Below are 25,270 nucleotides of genomic sequence, written 5' to 3'. Positions count from 1 at the left end.
CATATTTCTGTCAGGGTGATGTCCCTTAGTCTTTAACTAAGAGAGTGATTTTATGGTTGTATGTGGGGCTAATGGCTGGAAGATGTTTGCCACAGTTTTTGAGAGCTTATGGTAGAGATTTCTGAAGGTGGCAGTCATTGATTGCAAAGATTTAGAATGTCCAAACAGCACAAGACTGAGAGAACATTTCAACATGGTAAGACCTCACTGTTAATGCAGAAATGAAAATATGTAAGGAAGAAGGAGCTGAATGTCAGTTTGTAGTTATATCTCAATACATGGCTGCAATTATGGACCTAGAGAAAGCAACTTTTGTGGTCTTTCATATATTCTAGGTGCAAAAGCTGGAATTCTGATACTTGAACATAAGAAGTGCCATACTGGGTCAGACCAGTGGATCATCCAACCCAGTATCCTGTCACCAACAGTGGCAGAAGTGGATACTATACAGGGAGAGCACTGAACTGGATATCTCTAGAGTGATGTACATCCCCTACTGAGTATCCTCTCTGGCATCCATCATTATTGGTTTAGAGGTGCCAGGGGAAACGTCTTCAACCATTCTGTTGAATAGCCATTAGTAGATCTATTTTCCATGTACTTATCCAGTCCATTTTTGAACCTGGATGTGCTGTCTGCCTCCACCACCTCCTGTGGCAGTGAATTCCACAAGCTAACTACGTGTTGTATAAAAAAACTACATTCTCATTTGTTTTAAACCTGTCACCTACTAATTTCAGCAGGTGCCCCCCAGTGCTAGTGTCCTGCAAGCTGGTGTGCAACTGTTTCCTGTCCACTTGGTCCAAACCCTTCATTACTTTATAGACCTCTGTCATATTCCCTCCCTTCCCCCCGCCTTCTTCTTTCTAAGCTGAAGAGTTGAGCCTTTTTAGGTAATTTGGTAACTTTGTAACTTGGTAATTTTGTTTTAGTGTTCATTAAGGTATGACATATGACTAAAAATGAATCATAACAATCAGTGACAATGAAAATAAACTTGTAATAATAAATGAAAGATGTATATGTTACTTTATTCAATGATAAACTGATGTTTTATTTGAAAAAATAATAGCTTTTGCAGTTATAATTTAAATAATTGTTTTTTCTTCAAAACCTCTCTTTTTCGCAATAACAGTTATATATAAGCATTTGTTCTTTTTGTTTGTGTGCAAATATATATACATATATAGTTTAAATTAATTATTTTTTTCTTTAATACAGAGCTATGATAAATGTTTTCTTGGATCTTCAGAGACAGCTGATGCAAATAGAGTGTTTTGTGGTCAACTTGGAGCAGTATATGTATTCACTGAAGCACTCAACCCCGCACAGATCTTTGCAATCCATCAGTTAGGACCTGGATATAAGGTAATTGATTTTGAAGAAAAATAAGTTTCCGTACAATTAGTAACACCAAGGCAGTATTTTTATTTTTGTAGACAGCTTGTTTGAATGCAAATTCTTGTTTTTGGATTGCTAAGTAGAGCTGCATGAAATGTTCTCAGCAAAACATAAACCACATCTGGTTTCAAGTGTCATTAACAACCAAAATTCAACTTGCTTTTTGAAACGTTCACTGAAATTTATCATCTGAAGCATAACAAGGAGTAATTTTGCATTTGTGCCAGAATCATGTTATTTTCTACCCTATATTTTGTACCCCAGACTCAGTCAGAGAGAAAAATTGAGTGATAAATTGTAACCTGTTCTTATAAAATGCAAAACAGAGATTTTAATGCTTTGTTTTTGCGGTATCAGTTGTCCTTTGTATACATGCTTTTGCTTTTGGCATTCAGGCTATGATTACTTGTCCTCCTTCCCAGTTGTGGGGCTGCTGCTGACGTAAGTCCTTCCCACTCCTGTTTGGGCATCCCCACAGCTCGGCAGTTAGGCATAGTAGCCTGCTTAGTTCTGATCAGGAGCAGCTCAAATGCCTCTGAGTGAACTTTTTTGACAAACATATAATGTTTTTATTACCTTGATCTCTGATAAAGCAATATTGGTTATTCTCTGCAAAAACCATAAAGAGTATTTTTTTTAAAGTGAACAAGACACATTTTGCTGAAGCTGAGAAACCTGGTTTGTCTAGAAGCTAAAGCATTTGAAAATGGGCAGGAGATTCAGCTTCTGTTCCAGACTGTTTGAGTACCTGATGGCAATCTTTATGCCTCGTTTCTCTCATTTGTAAAATGATAAAGGTTGCAGCATAATTTTTAATGTACTTTGTGTTCTGTAAGGCAGATACAACATAAGTGCAAGATATAAAATGTTATTAGATAAACAGCTAAGAAGAGACTGATGCATTTAAATTCCATTAACTTTTAATTTGTCATTTGGAAAATGATTATCATAAAGGCAATGTTGTCATGATATACAGAAATAGTTTTAAAATGTTTTATATGCTGTGTTGTGTTATATGGCTAAGTGGCTATATGTGAAGTTTACATGGACTGAAAGAAATATTGCATACTGTTGACAGGTCTAGATTTTTTTTACACTAGAAACGCCAGATAGTAACAAAGGGAAATGTACTACCTTTGGCAGTGTGTATTTTCAAGCTTAGCAAATCTTCTCATACCACAGTATGTAGTAGTGTGACTTGAACCTCAAATCCAGTGGTCAGTGCATTCAGTGAAATTATGCATTGAAGTCAGAACTTACATTTCTCAAAGTATATGTATATCTTTTTCCCGTGGTCATAAATATAATCTTGCAATTGAATGTAAATAAATTAATGCCAGATTGTCTGTAAATTGAGTCAGAAATACTTATTTTGACATGTGTGAACTGTTCCATTCATCTCAGTGGTTTTAAAAACAAAAGCTTCATTTTAAATGTCAATACTACTAACTCTTTCACCACTGATAATTTTAGCAGAAACATAAATTTTATGCCTCTTGCATAAGGCATCCTACACATACTCACATTCTAAAAGCCCCAATTATTTTACTTCCTATCTGCTCAAATCTCCAGTTTCCTGCTTGAAAACTTCTATTATATATTGTAGATCTATATGAAGAATAAAAAAACAGAAAATGCATGTAATATAGTATCATCATAGATGATAGAACTAATCAGTTCTAATATTTAATTAGTTTGAAAAATCCACTTCAAAATTTTGAATTAAACTCCTTTAAAATTAGAAGGGCATATCAGGGTACACCAAAATTCAGGAACCTTGCAACGTGGAAAGTCAGTCCTGCTTGCCACAACATAGGTTGAACCATTGTTAAGCCTGATGGAGGAATCTCAAACATTTGTAGATTCAGTTCAGGTGGGCATCCAAAACTTGAAATATTTATTCCACTCTGAAAGCTGTGAAGCCTGGGTTGAAAATATGGCGTTTCAACATATACACATATATCCTGGGATGGAATGAAATGTAAAGATGCAATAAAAGAAAAAAAAAGAAATCCTCCAAATGTTATACATTTGGAACACAAGTTGGGGTGGTATTTAGTGTTCTCTGAATAGTTTTCACCATCATGGATTTCTTGAGATAAATTAGCAGCTAGCATGTGGTCCAAAAACCAGGCAGTAGATGTAGGGGCTGGAGATCACATTTTTTTCCAGATCCATCTATTTTCCAGGAAAACTAAAAACTTAGCACAGTTTTATGTTTAAAAATGAAGGTTCAGAACATTTTGTGGAAATGTTTTGGTCTTGATGAAATTTCCTGCCTGAAAATCAGAAGATTTGACTTTTCATACTATTTCAGTACTAAAATGATAGAATCATAGCAAATTAGGGTTGGAAGTCATTTCAGAAGGTCATGTAGTCCAACCCCTTGCTCAAAGCAGGACAGTTCCCAACTATATTTTCCTAGCAAAGGCTTTGTCTACTAAGGTCTTAAAAACCTTCAAGGATGGATATTCCACAACCTCTTTGGATAGCCTGCTCCAGTGCTTTATTACCCTCCTAGTAAGAAAGCTTTTCTTAATATCTAACTTAATTTCCCTTGCTGCAACCTGAGACCATTGCTCCTTGTTCTGTTATCTGCCACCACTAAGAACAGTACAGTTTAGTGGTTTTTAAAATTTTTTCATTTGCAGACCCCTAAAAAATTTTGCACGGAGGTGCAGAACCCTTTGATTGTCAGCATTCGATTGATCATAGTCTTCAATACTTTTGATTGATCATAGTCTTCTTCTGTAGACCACTTAGACATGGTGTGCAGACCCCTAGGGATCTGTGGAACAAAAGTTGAAAACCACTGGTCTTGCTCCATCTTCTTTTGTTGCCCTCTGCTGGACTCTGTCCAATTTCTCTTCATCCTTTCTGTAGTGGGGGGCCCAAAACTGGGCACAGTACTTCAAATGTGGCTTCACCAGTGCCTAATAGGCTAGAGACAGACATTACACATAAACCGGTTTAAGTGTTCAGAGACTGGTTTAAACCTGCAACAGAACAGATGTTCAGCGCCCATAAGCCAGTTTGAAAATGGCCGAAACTGATTTGAGATGAAGCTGGTTAAATGTAGTATCAGACTTAATTGATTTGGCTCAAACCAGTTTATGCAATGTCTGTCCCAGATCCCTTGCTGGTTTAAGTTCAACCAGACACCCCCAGCATCCCAGCATGCTTTCTGGGCTGGGTGGGGCTCTCTGCTCCACAGCAGAGCTGGCCCCTCCCCTTTGCTCCCTGGGCAGAGCTCCTCCGGCACAGACTTGCAGATACAGCAGGGTCTGCTGGCTTCCTCATGCCCCACACTCCCCTCCCCTCCCCTCCCCTCTTAGCACTTGCTGCTCAAGCAGGGATCCCTTCCTCCCCTCTCCCACAGCATGGACCATAGTCAGCATGTGGTAGGCTAGCTAGTGCTGTCTAAGGCACTGGCAGAGACCGCAGACGCAACAGGGTCTGCTGGCTTCCCCCTGCGCTACCCCCTTTGCTGCTTGAACAGGAAATCCCTCCTTCCCATCTCCCACAGCATGGACCTGAGCCCCAGATACTGTAGGCACATGGTGTGCTAGCTAATGCTGAGAGGGGTCTGTGTGTGTGTCTCACCAATTTAATTGGGACAGGCAAGCAAACAGGACAGGGCTTTTGGAGCAAATCAACAGATCATCCTGCTAAGCTGTTTAAGAAGAGTTTGAAGTAATGGGAGAGAGGCTATTCTTTTGCTTATTGGGTGATAAATACTCATATCAGCTCCAGGCTACCTTCATCACCCGTCAGTTTAGTGGAGAGAGTCTGACAAGTCTGGAGGGAGATTGAAAAGCTCTGTGTCATGAACAGATAAATGCAGTGCACACCCCCCTTGCCTCAGAGTGCTAGCAAGGGACTGGGGGCTGACAACTCTCCCACTCCTTGCGCAGCCAGCAGGGAAAAGCCTGGGATGATGCAGGCAGGCCTCCCTAATGAGAAAGTCGTGCCAGGGCCTGGCCACGCCCCCGTTAGCTGAACTCTGTGCAAGGGAAGGGAGGGCTGTTCTAGCCCCATTCCCCCCGCCCCCCCCGGCTTCTAGCCTGAGCCACTGCAGAGGGATTGTTTGTATGGTTGGAAACTGGTTCAGCTTAGGCAGGTTAAACTAAGCTGCAAAAGTTGAATCAAGTCAGGCTCAGGCTTTTTGAATGTCTGTCCCTAGCCATAGAGGGAGATAATCACTTCCCTCAATCTGCTGGCAACGCTCCTACTAATGTAGTCCAGGATGCAGTTTACCTTCTTGACAACAAGGGAACACTGTTGACTCATATTCAGCTTATTGTCCCATGTAACCCCTAAGTCGTCTTATGCAGAGCTGTTGCTTAGCCTGTAGTAGTGCATGGGATTGTTCCATCATAAGTGCAGGACTTTGCACTTGTCCTTGCTAAACTTCATGAGATTTCTTTGGTCCAATCCTCCAGTTTGTCAAGGTCTCTCTGAATCCTAGCCCTATTCTCCAGTTTGCTATTGACACCCCCAGCTTGGTGTCAATAGCAAACTTGCTAAGGGTGCACTCTATCCCTATTTCCAGATAGTCAATGAAGATATTGAACAAAACCAGCCCCAGGACCAACCCCTGGAATACTCCACTTGATACTGGCTGCTTACTACATATTGAGCCATTGATTACTACCTTTTGAGCCTGATGATCCAGCCAGTTTTCTATCCACCTTATAGTCCATCCATCCAGCTGATAATTCCTTAGAGTGCTGGTGAGAATGCTGTTGGAGACTGTGTCAAAAGCCTTGCTAAAATCAAGGTAGATAACATCCACTGGTCTCTCTGTAGCTACAGAGCCAAACATCTCATCATAAAAGGCAATGAAGTTGGTAAGGCATGACTTGCCCTTGGTGAATCCATACTGACTGTTCCTAATAACCTTCTTCTCCAAGTGTTTAGAAATTGATTCCTTGAGGACCTCCATGATTTTTCCAGGGACTAAGGTGAGGCTGACTAGTGTGTAGTTCTCTTGATCCTCCTTCCCTTTCTTAAAGATGGGCACTACATTTGCCCTTTCCCCATTGTCTGGGACCTCTCTTGATTTGCCATGAATTTTCCAAGATAATGGCCAGCAGCTCCCTAATCATACTAGCAAACTCCTCAGCACCTTTGGGTACATTGCATCTGGCCCCATGTACAACTTTTCTTAAGAGTCCCTAACCTGTTTTTTTTGCCACTGTCAGCTGCTTACTGCCTTCCCAAACTGTGCTGCCATGTGCAGTAGTCTGGGAGCTGACTTTGCCTGTGAAGACTGAGGCAAAAAAGGCATTGACTACAGCATTTTCCACATTATCTGTCACTTGGTTGCCTCCCCTGTTCAGTAAGGATCCCACAATTTCCCTGATTTTCCTCTAGTTGCTGACATGCTTGTTTAAACCCTTCTTGTTGCCCTTCATATACCTTGCTAAGTGCAAGTCTCATTTCATTTTGGCCTTCCTGATTTCATCCTTATAAATATTTCAGTTCATGTAGATTTAGTAATTTTAAAGCATTATTCTAGGTTATAATGTTTCAGCATTAGAAAAACAAAAATATTTAATGGTCCTGAACCAGGATTTTTTGGAATATTTGAGATCAGTGTCCTTTGTTGTTCCGAGGTAGATAAATGCCACCCTGATGTTAGTTAATCACAATGTTAGATTTTTTTGACTCTTGTCAATTACTTCATTGACAAGGATAGTCTGAGTTACAGTTGAGGAATCCCCAGGCTTGATACTTTTGTATATACTTTGTAAAGAGTCTTTGCCGCTAATCACTTCATTGGCGGCGTATGCTCTTCTTGGCTCTCATTCTCCATGGGTGCGTGATGCTGAGAGCAGTCCCCATTCTTTCTCTCTCTCAGCCTGCCTGGCTCTTGATAAATTCTGCAGTCCTGATGGGATCCAGGCTTGGGGATGATTCTGATCCTCTCTCTTTTACCTGGGAGCAGAATTCCTCCCTCTAAGTTGCCAGTGAATCTGCATCCTGGCACCACTGTATCTCCCTGCATTCACCAGCGCAGCTGGTTTTCGATGAGGCAAAACCTCTTCCCGGCTGATCTGCCATGAGTCTGGAGCTCCCCCAATGTCTTTCAGTTCACAGGTGGGACTTCTTCTGTCCCGTTAGGGACCTCTGCCACTCCTCATTTGTTTCCTGGTGCCCAAAGGCAAACAGTGTGTTGGCTTTATGCCTGGTTTTGGTGGCCTAATCACCCAGTCTCCTCCCAGGTGTGTAATCTCCTCCACCTGGCAGGGGTTCATCATCGGGTCAGTCTGATCTGACCTTGTCTCAGTAACACGGCTCCTGACTGATTCCCTGTTACAGTGGGGTTGAGCTTGTCATTTTTCAAGGTAACATCCAGGCTAATAGAGGAGTATAATGAATACTAGCAAATTGCCTGTCAAGAATGACGGGCCTGGCAGGGATGGAGCTCAGCTGGGTAGGCCCGACCCCATTCCCCTCCCCACCACCATGGCCCAATCCCAGCGCAGTGGGCGTGACCCTGTCCCTGCCCCCCCAGGTGTGGCAGGCCCAACCCCATTCCCCCCCAGTGCAGCAGGCCCAACCCTGTTTCCCCTACTTGTGTGACAGGCCTGCCCCTGCCCCCTCCCTTGTGCTACTGCCACAAGGAGCAGGGGGGCAGGGGTGAACCTTGCCCTGCCATCTCCTCCGTCCCCATAGCCAGCATTCCATGGTGCCGCCTCCTCCAGGGAGTGTGTGTGTGGTGTGGGGGGGGCTCACCCCAACCCCGTGCTTTGTCCCCTCTGCCCACACCATCATGGCATCGCTCCATATATATAGATAGATAGATAATGTATTGCGGGAATAGTAAATGTAGTACGAAGTACTGGAAAGAGGTTCTACAGAGAAACTATGTGATACAGAGAGAGGTAAGGAGGAAGAGACAGCATAGGAAAATACAGAGAAGGAAAATTGACCAATTGCAATTACTATGAAGTAGAGATTTTTTTTACCCCAAAAGAAAAGGGGGAAGAAAAACACAAAAAATGACAGGAAAAAGAGGACCATAATAGGACAAAGAGTGTGGAGCTGAATGAGTCTGAGGTGGAAGAGAGAAAAGGGATTAAGAAACAAAGGCAGAAAATAAAATTATGCGTACAGTTTTATGGTGTTTTAACTTTTGATGACATTTTATTTCTATATTATTTTTGGCAAATGTCATATATATTTAACTTTAGTTGAAAAGGATGTGCTGGATAGCTCTTCTGAGCAGTTCAGTATCTGTGTATTAATAATTCTGGCATCTCTCAATCTTATAGTTTTATTAACTGGATAAAAATACAGTTCGGGCAGCAAGAACACTCCTTTTGAACATCACTGGTAAACCTGAATAGTCTTTCCCTTTACTTTCTTCCTATATCATATCACATTCTGCTTCTGACATTTTGTTGTATTTAGTCATTTAGGGACGAGAATGCTTTAACAACTCTGTAAAGTATTTGTTTAAGTTGTTTATGCAAATGTCAATGTACACACATATTTTAATGTAAATTATCAGTGACTCAGTTTTAGACTGCAGCTACTTTTTATTTCGTGACAAATAGTTCAATATGTGAGACTGGAGAAGACTCGATTTCCACAAATTTACAGACAGGTTGAAAAACTACATCCTCTAAAATGCTAAAAATGCTTCTTTCCTGAAATGATAAATGTTCAGTTATGCTAGTATGAAAAATTTACTCTACATATTAAAAAAAAACAAAAATAAAAAACGAGAACTAAACTAAGCCACTCTGGATCCTAGGTTTGCCATCACAACAAAACACTTCTAGTTCAGTGACTGTACAGTAGGGCTGTGCAAAATTTTGATGGGTGTTTCGTTTCAAAGCTATTTCAGCACGTTTTGAGCTTGAAACAGCAAAATCAAAAGGAAACAAAAGGCTTCGAAACACCTTCAAAACAAAACAAAGGGCACTTGAAACATTTCAAAAGTTTCAAAAGAGTTTGAGTTTTGAAGACAGGCTTGCTGCAGCTAAAACAGAAACTAAGGAGAGGGAGGAGAAAGAGGGGGGAAGGACTGCTCTGGTATTGACATATGTAACTGGAAGTGGGGGAGAGTCAAGGCTGCACTCAGCCTGGCTCTTTCAGCTCCACGGATCTCAGTCCGGTAGCAGGAGGTGGCAGGAGAGCCAGTGGTAGAGCTGCTCTGAATGCAGCCCTGGCCAATGGTTCTCCACTGCTTCCTGCTGCCAGGCTCAGCTCCATGGGGCTGCAGAGCCTCCTCCCACCGGGCTGTGTCTTGCCAGGGCTATGCAGTAGCTCCACCACTGGCTCTCCCACTGCCTTCTGCTGCTGGGCTGAGCTCCATAGGGCTGACGCAGCTGCTTGGAGCGCAGCCCTGGCAAACACAGCCAGGTGGCTGGAGGCCTTGGAGCCCCCCCATGGAGATAAGCCTGGTGGCAGGAGGCAGTGGAGAGCCGGTGGCAGGAGGCAGTGGAGAGCCAGTGGCAGGGCCACTCAGAGTGTAGCCCTGGTTCCGAGTGCAGCCCTGGCCAGTGGCTCTCCCCCACCTCCTGCCGCCAGAATCAGCGCTGTGGGAGCCACTCAGAGTGCAGTCTGGCAATGGGAGGCAGGGAGAGTCAGGGCTGAGTTCTGAGTGGCTCCGCCAGCCCCACAGAGATCAACCTGACTCCCGGCACAGCTACTGAGTGCCAGGAAGAGCCTGGTGCTGCCCCTGTTGGAGACCCAGGAGCGGCGGACACTGCCTGCCTGAAGCCACTGGGCTGCATTGTGCCCCAAGCCCCCAGCAGCGGCAGCCTCCTGTCATCCCACGTGCAGATCCAGGGGCCCACACCCCTAGGGGGAGTCTGGCACAGCTCTACAGCCCTTCTGGGGGTGCAGGCCCTGAGATCTACTCATGGGATGACAGCAAGCTTTGCTGCCAGCAAGTGATATGCGTTTTCCTTTGAACTGATTGAGGTGCTGTTTCACAACCCCCCCCGAACCTATCTCCTTGAAATTTGGCAGGTTTTGTGCCCTTTGAAGGGGTTACCATCCCTGGAATTTTCATCTGAATCTGGCAAGAAATTCCAGCATTATAGGCATTTTCATTATTCCACATTATAACCTATGGGCGAAACATCAAAACACTTTGAAACGATGAAACAGTTTTGACGAAATGAAACGGAATACTGCTTCGAAATGAAACACTCTCTCTCTGAAATGGCAAAACAGAAGTTGAAATGAAACAGTGCAGTTTTGCACAGCTGTATTGTACAGTAGTGCTGTTCTCTAAATAAAGTGGGCATGTCAGGCACCTGATACGAGATTTGTTAGGCTGGTGAAAGGTGACTTTGTTCTCCTTCTCAAAGGAAGAAAGCTGGCAGTTGGAAGACTTCTTGCCCTGTCCCCTGGAAGCAATTATAGGATGTTCCATATTTCATCATACATGGCAACAAGAGGTTTATCCCCACCGCCTGTCAAAAAATGTAGTGAAAGTTGGGTAGGACTCTTCTCTTCTTTGTAGTGACAACAGTTCCAGCTAGGCCATTACGGTGCACAGGGCATAAACTGACCCTGCCCATAATTGTTCAGTCAGCCTAGAAACAAAACTGACATACAAACGAAAATCTAAAGCCTTACTGAAACCTTTTCAGCTGGTTCGGTCAACATTTTCACACCTGATTTCCTAAAATTGCTCCTTGCTCCTCATTTAAGTACTGAAATAAAAATGGACTAATACTCAAAGGTACTAAGTACCTGTAGGTCCTAATGACTCAGAGCTGGTTTTGTTCATCACTTCTGAAAATCAGGCTAGTGTTTGGATGCTATTTTTAGGTACCTGCTTTTGAACATTGACCTAAATTCCTATTTATTCTAGATCTGTTTCTTGAAAACTGGGGACAGCACCTTTTTGGTATCCACAGAATACTATATTAGCATTAACTGCTGAAGATGATGTTTTCAGTGGGCATTATACTAATCTTTTTCTCTTGATTCATATCAAGTACCAAATTGTAGGTTACTGTTTCTTCTAGATCAGGCCTCAAGAAGGCCCTAGGGGGTATGTCTGGGTGGGTGGGGATGGAGCGCCACCACACACCAGCCCGTGGTGCCGTTTAGGCGCCACCCGCCTGGCTGGACGTGGGGGCAGGTGGGGGAAGCTCGCATGCGGTGGCTGCTGCCACTCCGCATCTGGCTGCACACCCCTCCCACGTCTGGCCTCTGTCTTCCTGCTCCGTGTTTGGCTGCTGGGGATACATTGATCCAAAAAGGTTGAAAACCCCTGTTCTTGGTAACTGTTTTTTCAAAAGGTAAACGTAGTTTGTCCTGCCAGTTGGGTGAATGTCTTTTTTCAAACTGAACTCTCTTCCAAATTTCATCCTTAATTATATCTTAGAATTACTACTCCTGATAAATCCTGCGCTTTCCATTATGTTGTCAGTGAAGCACAGCCTGTCAGCCTTGAACTCCTACTACTCGTTGCTTAATGTAAATGTCCTTTCTCTGTCTTTTTTTTTCCATTTTCAAAATGAAAAAGGTTAAGGTTAAGTTTCCTTCCTCATAATTCATGCCCTGTGTTACCAGATTTAATTACCTGAAAGTTGCCATGCACAAATTTTACTCATACCATTTGATATTACCTTACTTATCCAAATCCAAGACGACTTTGAATTTTGGACACCCCCACTAATTAGATTTTAGACATGGAAAATTATAACAGATTTATAATTTTCCATATCTATAATCCAATTACCGGTGGGTCATTTAAAATTTGTACTTTCCCTCTCCCCCCGCCATCCCTGCTAGTGCAGCAGGAAGTCAGTAGCAAGGGGCAGGTGGGGTGGGAAACAGACAGTCTGATCTCTACCCCTTGCACCCTTGTTGTCTTCACTCACTTGCCTGCCCACCTTCTCCCACTCCCTTGTTCTGCTTTCCCCAGTGATCCAGGTGCAGGGGGAGCCCCAGAGTTGCTCCTACCCTGCATTACAGGGAGCTGTTGTGCAGAGAGTCTTGTTCAGCACCCTGCAGGTTCCTCCTTCCTTGTCTGCCTCCCTTCTCCAGGTCCCTCTTCTCTGCTGGTTGGGAACAGACCTGGAAGGAGGAATCCACGTGGTGCCACAGCTGGTCCCTGCAGCATGGGGCAGAGGCAACTCTAGAGATTCCCTGTGTTTGCTGTGAGGAGCTGCTGTGCAGGGAACTGAAGACCACTGCCTTCACAGCTGCTCCTCCCAGCTAGAGCAGTCTGATACTCTGTTTTAAGATGAGGCTTTGTTTTCCTCACAGTGTGTGTGTGGTGGGGGGCGTGGATCTTCATCTTGGAATAGGATAAATACAATAAATTATTATTTGTTGCTGTTTATGGTGATCAGTAAATTTTCAGTGAATTCTTCATAGATCCTAGCTGCTCCCAGAAGTGGCAGTCTGCTACTTCTCTTAACATAGGTTTTACAACACTTTGCTGCAAATTCTCTAGGTCTTTTTCAGGTGCAGCCATATATAATAATGGCATGAAAAGACTCAAATTCTCACCTGTTCCCAAAAATGATACAAGGAAGTGTGATATTTTTGGTCACTTGACGTAAGCTGTTTTGTAAGTGAGAAAGCATATCAAGTTCTCCAGCCAAAAACACACATTTCTAATGAGGCAAGCTAGTGTTCCTCATGGGATGTGTATTAAGAAAGCAAGTCAAGGTTATTGCTATAGCAGGCTAGAAAACATGGTCAGATATTCAGCAGTGCTTATGATTCAGTGTGTGATATAGTAACATGCACTAAAAGCTCAGCACCCTGTAGGTTCCTCCTTCCTTGCCTGCCTGGATAGGTGGATTGTTAATTTTGAGTGAGTGAATGACACCAAGTTGGGTGGAGTTGCAGACACGCTGGAGGTCAGGGCTAAGATCCAGGGTGACCTGAAGAGACTGGAAAAATGGTCCACAGTCAGTGAGGTAAGATTCAACAAGGACAAGTGCATAGTAATTGTGTGTGCACATACAGACTGGAAACTAACTGGCTAGGCTGCAGTACTGCAGAGGAGAACCTGGAGATTACAGTGGACCATAAGCTGTATATGACCTACCAGTGTGCTCTGATTGACCAAAAAACACCAAAAGCATGCTAGGTTATATTAACAGGAGTGTCATTTGCAAATCAAGGGAAGTAATTCTTCAGTTCTATAGCAGGAGTGGTGAGTCTCTACTTGAAGTACTGTGTCCAGTTTTGGGTCCCACACTTCAAAAAGGATGTTGACAGTTTGGGAGGAGGCCAGCAGAGAACAACAAAAATAAATAGGGGTCTGAGCAGCATGACTTATGAAGAAAGGCTGAAAGAATTAGGATTATTTAGTCTGGAGGAGAGAAGATTGAAGGGGGGATTTGATAGTCTTTAAATACCTGAAGGATGAAAAGATGTAGAGCGAGCAGTACTCTTCTGTAGTGATGGGAGCTGGGAATCTTAATGTGACCCCATCAACCAGCTAGATTATACTCTCACCCAGTTGTGGACCTGCCTGGAGAGGTTTGTGGAGGAGGCAATGTAGGCAAAATACATCAGTGACCTTAGGGGAAACCCAACCAGGGCACAGTCTTGAATGTCACCTCAAAGGGGGACACCAGTAACTACTTCCTGCCTTGAGGTAACTTCACCAAGTTTGCAGACTGGCACTTTGTTTACTGGGTCTCTGTCAATTGCCTCCCACTAAGTGGTGCCATCTACCATGGCCACCAAGACGGAAGATGCCGGAGATGTGGTTATGAGAATGAGACCTTGCCTCATGTCCTATGTTGCTGTAAACCCCATGTAATAGCATGGCAACTCTGCGACAGTGCCATGCAGGACCAAGATTATGGCCATCTAAAAGTCAATTGGGGCAGTGGCCATAAACCACACCATCCCAGACTGATAGCTTACTACATCTGGGCATTATCATAACCAATGGGGACTCTGCTGAACTCTTGTGGATCACCACCCCCACTGATCAGGATGTCTGACACATCGATTTCATAGCTTCCATAGATTTCATAGACATCAGGGCTGGAAGGGACCTCGGGAGATCATCGAGTCCAGCCCCCCCGCCCAAAGGGCAGGAAGTCAGCTGGGGTCATAGGATCCCAGCAAGATAAGCATCCAACTTGCTCTTGAAGGTGTTCAATGTAGGTGCTTGAACCACCTCCGCTGGCAGACTGTTCCAGACCTTGGGGGCTCGGACAGTAAAGAAATTCTTCCTTATGTCCAGCCTGAAATGGTCTTGCAGGAGTTTGTGACCGTTCGACCTCATCATCCCTTGGGACGCTCTGGTGAACAAACGTTCCCCCAAATCCTGGTGGTCACCCTGATAAACTTATAGGTGGCCATCAGATCACCCCTGAGCCTACGCTTTTCCAGGCTAAAGAGTCCCATGTCTCTCAGCCTATCATCGTAAGATCTGTTTTCCTGACCTCTGATCGTGCGCGTGGCTCTTCTCTGGACTCTCTCAAGCTTCTCCACATCCTTTTTGAATTGTGGAGCCCAAAACTGGACGCAGTACTCCAGCTGCGGCCTCACCAAGGTCGAGAACAAGGGGAGAAGGACATCCTGGGATTTGCTTGAGAAGCATCTATGGATGCAAGCCAGCATTTTGGTCGCTTTACAAGCCGCAGCATCACATTGCAGGCTTATGTTCAACTTGTGGTCAATGATAACCCCCAAGTCTCTTTCTTTCTAGTGCTAGCCAGTGTAGCACTGCCGAGCCTATAAGGATGCTGCGGGGTTTTTTTCCCCAAGGTGGAGAACCTTGCATTTTTTGGTGTTAAACACCATCAGTTTCTCATCTGCCCATTTGCTGAGCCTGTCCAGGTCAACCTGGATCACCCGCCTGTCTTCTGGTGTGGATGCTGTGCCCCAAAGTTTGGTGTCATCGGCGAACTTGGCCAGTCCATTCCTGACTTGAATGTCCACATCATTAATGAAAATGTTGAACAGTATGGGTCCAAGGACAGAGCCTTGAGGGACCCCACTGGTCACAGGGCACCACGATGAGTGACTGCCATCAGTTACAACCCTCTGGGTCTGACCACGGAGCCAATTTCCCACCAGCGGATCGTGGTGGAGCCAAGGCCACAACTGGGCAGTTTGGCCAAGAGGTGATCATGGGATACCAGATCAGAAGCTTTTCTGAAGTCAAGATATATGACATCAATCTCTTCTCCCTTGTCCAGGTGATAGGTCACCTGGTCATAGAAGGAAATGAGATTGGTCAAACAAGACCTACCCGCAACAAACCCGTGTTGGCTATCCCTTAGGATGTTAGCCTGGGCCAGTCCCTCAAGGATGGCCTCCTTAATAAACTTTTCTAAGATCTTCCCCAGGATAGAAGTCAGGCTAATGGGCCTGTAGTTAGCCGGATCCACTCTCCTCCCTTTCTTGAAGATCGGCACCACATTGGCCTTCTTCCAGTCTTCGGGCACTACACCAGAGCACCAGGAGTTTGACGCTTACCAGCTCCTTGAGTCCCCTGGGGTGCAGATTGTCAGGGCCGGCTGACTTGAAGGTATCCAGCTTCTCAAGGTGTTCCTTCACGAGGTCAGCATTTATGGAGGGTAGGGGATCCCCATCACCCGGATCTCACTGTCCCATAGCAGGCATGGGAATCCCATGTGACTGATGGAAGACTGACGCAAAGTACCTATTTAATAGGTTGGCTTTTTCCTGGGCGTCAGTTGTCAGTTGCCCCATCTGGTTCAGCAAGGGTCCAACCTTGCCCTTGCTTTTCCCCCGGCTCCCCACATACCTGAAAAAGGACTTTTTGTTGTCCTTGATGCTTGAAGCTAGTTGGAGTTCAGTTGCAGCCTTGGCTTTCCTGGTTTGCTCCCTGCAGGACCGGACCAGCGCGGCGTAATCCTCCTTGGAGGTGAATCCCGTCTTCCATCCTTTGTAGGCTTTCTTTATTAGCCGCAGGAGGTCCGCTAGGTCCCTGGAGAGCCAGGAGGGCTGCTGTGCCTTCTTGCTGCCTTTCCTCCGTGTTGGAATAGATTTAGCTTGTGCACTGAGGATCGCTTCCTTGAGAAGCAACCACTCTTCTTGAACTCCCCTCTCCCTGGGGTCATGGTCCCTAAGGGCCTGACCGACAAGGCTCTTGAGCTTGTCAGAGTCGGCTTTTCTGAAGTCAGGGACTTCTGTGTTGCTGACTGACTTGCCAGCTTTACGGCGGATGGTGAAGGTGATCAGCTCGTGGTCACTGCCACCAGTGAAGGTCAACAGTGTTAAGAACTGACTGCTTATTTTGGTATCTGTTAAAGGAAGAACAACTTGGTTTTGTATTAGTAGCTTTGGATTGCACAGGACAGGGAAAAGAGTTTGATACTGAGAGGTTTGTGGCTCTGAGTTCTGATTGACAAGGGAGAAATGGTAATATTGAAGACCCTGACATTTTATTGGTTTGGATCTGAAGGTTGGTGTGTTTGGCTGTCACGGTGAGTCCTTGATACTGAACCCTTCCTTATATGGAGAAGCAAAAGGAGTTAAACTTAATGCAGCTGTGCTCTTGAGAGATGAACATTCTGATGAGAATCTGATGCTTGATCTTGCTGGTCTTTTCCTAATACTGGATTATTGTTGAATAGTTTTTTTATAGAGGGGATTTGCAAAGGCAGTCCATGATAAATAAAGACTGCATTCTCATAACATGGATTCTTTGAGTGTAATGTATTTACAGAAATATGCTGTTCTTCTCTTGCTTTTTCTTCATAGTTAGAATGGATGCTCTACCTGGGGCAAGGTGTGGTATTTGTTTCATTAACATCCCTTATTAGTTTTGTCATGCACTTTTGATACGAGTCTGCACATATGTTGACATAACATTGGTCCTTGTATGTGTGAAGAACTGAAAGTAATGTAAGGAGGTTGTTTAATTAGCCAATATGTTAATTTTTTCTGACTGCGCCAAGAATGATATAAATGTAATAGAAACATAATTGCCCTGAGTATATCTGATGAAAAACGAGATGTGAGGGTTTTACGTTAGTAACACTGAGACTTTATGAACTTAAGCAAACAACACCTCATGTAATGTGGGGTCATTATTTCTTCTTTGCTTGTTTTCACCTATCTGAGGAAGGCCACCATCAGTCCATTACTTCCTCGAAGTGGGTTCCAGCGCATTGCTGGGATTTTACTGCTCTACCTTTGTATGAGGCTTAAAGGTCTGTGGAAAAGGACTGTTTCTTCACCATACTGGGCATTAGGAGTTTCAACCCCAAGTCAGGCCTGTCCAACTGGTGGTTCATGGGCCACATGCAGGGTTAGTTTGAGGCTGCTGGGCTTCCACGCTGCTGCTGCTTGTCGCATTGCTCCAGCAATAGGCTTTAGCTTTCTGCCCTACTTCAGGGTAGTCAGGTGAACCAGTATGGCACAGCCGGCAGAGCTGGGGAACAGTAACGTAACTAAGAGGAAGGGGGGAGCCAGGTCAGCAGCCCCAGGCACCACTTTTGTTGGGGAGCAAAAAATAGCTGCAACAGCAGCAGCAGTAGCTGGTTGTGCCACAGTGATTGTCAGCTGGGGCTGTCAGGGGTTGTACAGCTGTCTGGCTTTGCCTCTGCCAGGGAAGCCCATGGTGTGGGGGACTGCACGAGATGGCACTGTTTGGTGTAGGACATGTCACATACCCAACAAATACTTATTATTATTCTGACAACTACATTTTCAAAAGAATACAATTGCAGTGAATGTATTCTATTCTAGGTCTGTAGCAGCTGAGCAGGGCTTTCACCTGTTGTCAGTAAACAACTGTCACACCCAGTAAATGTTTGTCTCATCTCCCTCTTGTTAGCTGGTCTATATAGAGTAGGGGCAGGCAAAGTCTAGGTAGAGAGCTGCTCCAGGGCCAGGATCTTGCACTAGTGACTGCAGTCTATTTCCTGCATGACCCAGCTCTGGACCATACTGTCACAATTGCAAGATCCCAGCCTGGAGCAGCTCCCTGCCCAGCTGTGCAACCTGCCAATGCTGCTGGTGCCGGTCTCCATGGAAACTCTGGCCCTGTGCTGTTATAGCCCCACTGCTGTTGGGGTCTCTGTGGGAAATAGCTACAGCAACATGGGCACGGCCTGCTGGGATATGGAGTTTCGCCACTGGCCAGATCTGCCCTTTTGCCCACCCTTAATATAGTGGATGGCAGTCTGTTACTGCCATTATTACATTGTTTGCTCAGGTGGTAGAGGTCTGTGTTCTGGTTCTAATGATGCTGATAAACTATATGGACTCCAACGTGGTTCATGTGATGGCATCTCAGTTTTATTTCAATTTTCTTCCTTAACAAATCCTAGGAAATTGAATCTAAATAGGGAATTAAGCTGTGTGCATTGTGAAGATAATCACTCAAAAGATAAAACCAGTCCTAATTGGTTTAGTGAGTAACATCCATATTATATAAAAATGGAGGGAATTGTAACTATTGAGGTGATTATACCAGTATCAAACAGCATGCATGCAAGCGGGCCGAATTTAATAGCTTTAATTCTGCCACATCCTAACTTCAAAGAATATAAAATCAAAGTTTCTGTGTTTTTTTAGTATGGCTGTTATATATGTGGTATATATCAGTTCTCTGAATCCATTTATGTTTTTCAGCAAAATGTTAATAATCCCTTAAATGTTACTTGCAAAGGAAATAAAAATGTGCCCTGTTTGCTGCTCTAGTTTTACAAAGAAGACCTGAAAAAATATTCCCTATGTTTTATCTCCGCTCAAAATATCCAGGTCTGAACTTTTCCCTTTGTGCTAGAAGATTGGAAAATTAGTGAGATAATCAGGTGACAATTACAAATGCTTGAGAACAGAGGCAGTTTTCGGCAAAGTGTTTAAAATAGTTTTGTTTTCTGTTTTAAGAAAATTATTATGAATTCTTGTTGGGGGGGAAGTGAGAGATTAAAAAAAACCCTTGTTTTTTTCAATTGAGAGCCGAGAGCTGTTATTTCAATATGTCTAGTTTTCCACCTAAAAGGAGAAGAATATATAAGAGACTGCAATTTTGACCAGAGGCAAAAAAGATAAAGAAAAAAAAAACCATATCGCCTCAAACTTCTATGCTGTTCAGTGCACGTAGCACAATAGATTTTCATTCTTGACAGTTCATTGTGAGTGCTTTTCCTAAGGTCCATACAAATACAGCCTACACGTATTGTTTGCTTCCTAAATTAACTGCTTTTTGGTTGTTTGGATTCATTAATTTAACCCCCCCCCCAAAAAAAAAAAAAATAAATATTAAGAATAACCAAGACTGAAGGGGAGGCCTTAAATTAGATACCTTCCCTTGGAAGTGCTCATCTGGTATCCTATATCCTCTTTTTCTCATGGAGCTACTACCACCTAGGCTAAGTACAGCCTCAAAAAGCCTGAGGCTGAATAGATTCAATCTTCTCAGGTTGGTCTAAGTTGTGTAGATTAAATTAATAAGCAAGTGAATGGACATTCATTTTTGATTTTGGAAATGGAGCCACATGCCTGAAGTGGCCTAAGCCAGAGGTCAAAGGGTGCTAGAGTATGCCTCCCTGCTCGGCTGGAGTAGATCGTTTGAGCCAAGGCTAACCTGACCACCCTATGAAGTGGAGGGATTGCGAGAGAGGTGCAAAGCATCCTGGGAAGGCCGGGGGACTGTGACTTAACTTGATTCTGGAGGGGTCTGGGACAGAAGTTCAAAAAACTGATTTAACATCGTTCAGTTAAGTCTGATACTACATCCATCCCAGTTTATCTTAAACTGGTTTTGGCCATTTTGAAAGCAGTTTATGGACTCTGAATTTCTGTTGTGTTACAAATTTGAACTGGTTTCTGAGAAGATATACTGGTTTCTATGTAACTTCTGTCCCTAGCCCTGATGTGCCAAAGAGGGGTAGTGGCTTGTCTGTCTGAATGAGTCGACTAGGTCCCATTTTTAATCTTTTCCCAATAAGATAAACAGCTGCTAGAAGGTAGATATTTCAGTCATCCTATTCTATTCAATTTTCTCTTTTAAAAAGTATGTGTCCATAAATGTAATTAATTGAGGGGAGCTGAGGGAGGAGGGATGTACTTAAAGGAGGTCAGTCTTCTTGGTTCTGAAAGTGTCTCACTATTAAAATAATTTTTCATGATCTTTTTAAAGTTGACTTATCTAACTTGGAGGGATAAATCAGATAGCATTTCCTGGTATAAGTATCATAAAGAAAACGTCATACTGTGTGAATTTGTTCAATATCTGCATTAGCTGTCTCACGAATCTATGCCACTTGTGCTACTACAAGACTAGTCATTAGGGTATTTCTATGTGTGCATATAGTGAATCTCTTCTGTTATGATACCAATCAGGTAGGTAACAAAGGATCACTGTGTGCATGCATTTATTCAGTCTTTTCCCTTCCCTTGATGATCCTGAGTGTGAATCTCAGGGGAGTTCCAGATTATAATCATTCCCTTTAGGTTTTGAAAGTAAAAGTTTCTTTTTTTTTCCTGTTTGTTTGCTGAAGTCTTGACACAAGCAAGAGGAAACCTGAAGCTGTGTTTGTTTGGATTTCAGGCAATGATCTGGAATATTAGGGAATGCACACATGCTCCAGGAGTGGGGCAGGGGGTGCTTTAATTAGTGTGACTTTAAGAGCTGCTCTTATTAAAGTGCTGGGAGTGACTCATGTATCAGCATCCCTGTACTGAAAAATGGCAGTGGAGGTACTTTAACTAAAGCTCATCAAATATCTGCTTTTCTCCAGTTATTGAATGAGCTTTAGTTAAAGCACCACCTGCCCCCCTTTCCCCTGCCGCCATTTTTCAGCACGGGGATGCTGATACACAGGATGTTGCCTGTTGTTCTTTATTGAACTCAGGGTAAACTTACAGAACCAACAAGTGGTATAGATCTGAAATCTGTGTATAAAATGAATTTGTTTCAAACTAAAAATTTCTGAAATTTACGGTATTCATTTTTGCTCTAAACATATATTAAACTCCAAACAAGTATTTATGCAACTGAGTTAAAATGTGGTCCTCTCCCCCACTTATGCATCCTAACTAATTTCTTTAGTCTCATTTTTCCTCAGTAGGTAACTCTTGTTTCATGGCGAGGCAGGGGAGAGGTGAAAGCCCTATTAAAATACCAAAAATTGAAAAGAAATGAGAAAGTGTATTTAAAAATATGACCTGTGAATGCAGCACATCCTTATTCATTTGAAAGCTCTCACATATGTATCTTTTCCACTTTTTTTGATATCTTTGAGCCTTGATTTCTCTTAAAGTAATAGGTCAAAGTGTTTGTTTTATAAGTTCAACATGATTTGATTTTTAGATGCCTCTTTCAAACATTCAAACGTTATGATAAAATTAATTTATCATCTACTTGAGCAGGATATGCTTTTTATATTCCTACTTTTATATACCCTTTGGTTCTCATGGGGGATTTCAATCACCCTGACATCTGCTGGGAGGGCAATCCAGGAAGTTTTTGGAGAGCCCAAAACCTCTCATGAAGTTCAACAAGATCTTGTGCACTTAGAATGGAAAAATCCCATGGACCAGTACAGGCTGTGGGCTGACTAGCTGGGCAGCAGCTCTGCAGGAAAGGACTTTGGGTTTACAATGGACAATAAGCTGAATGTGAGCCAGCTGTGTGCCCTTGTTGCCAAGAAGGCTAACAGCATACTGGGCTGCATTGGTAGGAATTTTGCCAGCAGGCCAAAGGAAGTGGTTATTTCCTTTCATTTAGCACTGGTAAGGCCACATCTGGAGTACTGTGTTCCGTTTTGGGCCCCACTATAGAAAGAATGTGGACAAATTGGAGAGAGTCCAGTGGAGGGCAACAAATATTATGAGGGAGCTGGGACACAAGTTTCAAAGAGAGGCTGAGGGAATTGGCCTTATTTAGTGTGGAGAAGAGGAGACTGAGAGGAGGTTTAATAGCAGCCTCTACTACCTGAAGGGGGTTCCAAAGAGGATGCAGCTGGACTGTTCTCAGTGGTACAGATGACAAAACAAGGAGCAATGGTCTCAAGTTGCAGCAAGGGAAGTTTAGGTTAGATGTTAGGAAGAATTTTCTCACTAGGAGAGTAATTAACACTGGAACAGGTTACCTAGAGAGGTGGTGGAAGCTCCATCTTTGGAGGTTTTTAAGAGCCGGCTAGACAAAGCCTTGGCTGGAATGATCTAGTTGGGGTGGTCCTGCTTTGAGCAGGGGTTGGACTAGATGACTTCCTGAGGTCTCTTTCAATCCTAATTTTCTCTGATTCTATATCTGAAGGACCCGGGTAAATTTTGTTATTTACCTCTTCTTTCAGTCTTTACAGCAATAAGAAGCTAATAAAATTAACTTTTTGAGTTATGTTACAAACATCTAACCAATCATCCAATTTTTACAGTGACAAAGTATCATAGACTTTTGCCTTGAAATTCTGTCATGCTTAAGCTAACAGTCCCCAAACTGGCAGTGTGCAAAATAAAATCATATGAGCTTTTTCTCTGCAAGCAATATTTTTAAAGTTCTGAATTATAGAATTATTTGCTAAGTAGGAAAAAAATTTATGTGGTAAAATCATTAAATGCTTGTAGTCTAGTTTTTCTCGTGCTGTAAAATTGTCAAAAATAGCAAAGAAGGGTTTGACACTGTGTGTAATATAATGCTTTTAACTCTGGAATGGGTAAACGCAAGACTGATTTATTTGTACTTTTAAAGAAATTGTCCCATTTTTAATATAATACATATTTTTTCAGACTTCTTTTGTAACACAAATCATGTATCTTTATAAGTTGGTCCCAGTTAGCAGTCTGCTGTAGAAGCTAACTACACTGTATGGAAAATAACTGTAAATTGGTGGGAAATAATATTGTGTGTGATATACAGTAGTGTTTCTATATTCAGTCTGGACAACCCACTAGAATTTACTGATGTAATTACATACAGGATTGAGTGGGGGATGATAATAACTGGGTGGGGGATGGTGGAAATTGAACAGAGCAAAAAGCAATGGAGAAGTTTCATGTTTTAAAATCAGTTGCACAGAAGACTTGAGCAATGTGAATTGTAATTATCCTTGGAAATGTATTATATAAAATGAGTGATTTTTTTTTTTACGAGAGAAATTTTAACTTTGAAATCAAAACTATATTTTAATAGTAATAATTTCTAACAACTTTGCATTACTTTTTATGAATACTGTGTTTTTCCACTGGTTGTCCTCTCGGAGCTGTCAAATAATTGTAACATGCTAAACCAGTAAGCCAAGTAAAGCTGACAGCTTGTTGCAAAAAGTAATAAATGTATATCTTCATGCTTGGTCAACTTGGCAGTGTTGCCAGAAAATGCAGTTTTGGATCAAATATGAATCACAATAGATTTGATTAGTAATTTTCTGTCTAACGTTTGGAAATCATTACTTTGAAATATGGCATTTGCGATTTGATTCTATTTTTGATTGTTGTAAATATTTTTTTCACATCAGTAGTTTTTTGGAATATGTTAACTGGCTGTCAGCTAATAAATCATGGGGTACATGCTCTTTTAGAGAAAAACCCACTAAATCAAAATGGTTTCGGCAAAAGCATCAGGAAATATGAATGCATAATGTATCCCATTAAAATGTTCTCTTTGGTCTTAATAGACAGTAGGGTATAGGTAAAAAGTCAAAGAAGCAAGAATAAAAATGTGAGAATGTATTAAAATGTTTGAACACTCATTTGCAAGATGTAAATAAGTAAGATTGCTTCTGATTTTTGGCAATTCCAAAAAGTGTCACTGAACACAAATATTCTTTGTTTAATGTTGCCTGGTTATTTCCCATTGTTAGTGTTTTTAAATAAAAAAGACTTCATATATGATTAGGTCAAGTGATGTAATTTATGTTTGGGTAATTCAACTTATATTACCCTAACTGAAAATGTAGAATAATTTAAATGCCCCATGTTAGGGAAGTTGTATATCTTGAATTATTGTTAATTGTGATCCATTTCTGTAGCAGAAGATAATTTTGTGAGCTGGTAAATATTTAAGACATAATAAAGAATAAACTTGGCTAGTTGAAAAAGGAACTGGTGTGATATTAGACAACTGAAAATACTTAACCTCTAGCTTTAAAGGTACTGAAACATTTGGGAAGATGTAATTCTGTACTACTTGCCATGTATTATGTCAAATGTGTTGTGATTCTTCTTTGTTTAAAATATATAATTGTCACCTTCCTTTTTTTCCCCCAGAGTACATTCAAATTTAAATCTGAGAGTGACATTCACCTGGCTGAACACCACAAACAGGTTCTTTATGATGGGAAACTTGCAAGTAGTATTGCCTTTACGTACAATGCTAAGGCTACTGATGCTCAACTATGCCTTGAATCCTCGCCAAAGGAAAACCCTTCAATTTTTGTACATTCCCCACATGCTCTTATGCTTCAGGTTTGTGTATATTTGTTTTTCTCCTTTTTTGTCATGTATTTATTTGTTAATGGAGCTTGCAACAGGGTGGACTATCAGAAGTTAATTGAAGGTCTGTTTCTGATTATCATATTTTCTTGCATAGAACATGCCTGAAATATAATGCCTTGTTACTAAAAGGCAGAATGAAGGAAAAAATGAATTTTCCAGAGTGATATCTTCATAAAGCAGGGACAGAGCCTAATCTTCAAGTCATTTACCTCCGTTTCCTGCTTAACTAATGCTGAAACCCTAGCTGCTGCTAAAGTGTAGTCTCCATGGGGTGGATCTTTGATTTTGAGATGAGGTAAAGAGTCTCTGATGCTGTAAAATATAAGGTGAGAGACCAGGAGCAGCTAGCAGACAGCAAAATTACACTTGCTAGAACATCAATACCATTAAAAAGGAGAGACAATTGTTGACACCTGTGGAATGAAGAACAGTGAACCATTAATCCAGTTGATGTCTTTAGCTGCCGTACTGTGGAGCAGGAATCAAAACAGGG

At 42.5% G+C, this 25,270-nt stretch overlaps 1 protein-coding gene across 11 annotated transcripts in view; it reads left to right on the top strand.

Annotated features, from left to right (window-relative positions):
• The window catches only part of NBEA (neurobeachin), an 835,610-nt gene that overhangs the window by 197,429 nt on the left and 612,911 nt on the right, over positions 1-25,270 (top strand). For all 11 annotated transcript variants that reach the window (XM_090027554.1, XM_090027509.1, XM_090027581.1 and 8 more), the window contains exons 8-9: positions 1,222-1,368; positions 24,550-24,747. In XM_090027554.1, the coding sequence (XP_089883680.1) occupies positions 1,222-1,368; positions 24,550-24,747 (345 nt within the window). The remainder of the gene's footprint in view (positions 1-1,221; positions 1,369-24,549; positions 24,748-25,270) is intronic.

The sequence above is a fragment of the Crocodylus siamensis genome, chromosome 1 (genome assembly GCF_052110815.1).
Source record: "Crocodylus siamensis isolate JL-2025a chromosome 1, ASM5211081v1, whole genome shotgun sequence".
NCBI lineage: Eukaryota > Metazoa > Chordata > Crocodylia > Crocodylidae > Crocodylus > Crocodylus siamensis.
This window is presented reverse-complemented; position numbering and strand designations above follow the sequence as displayed.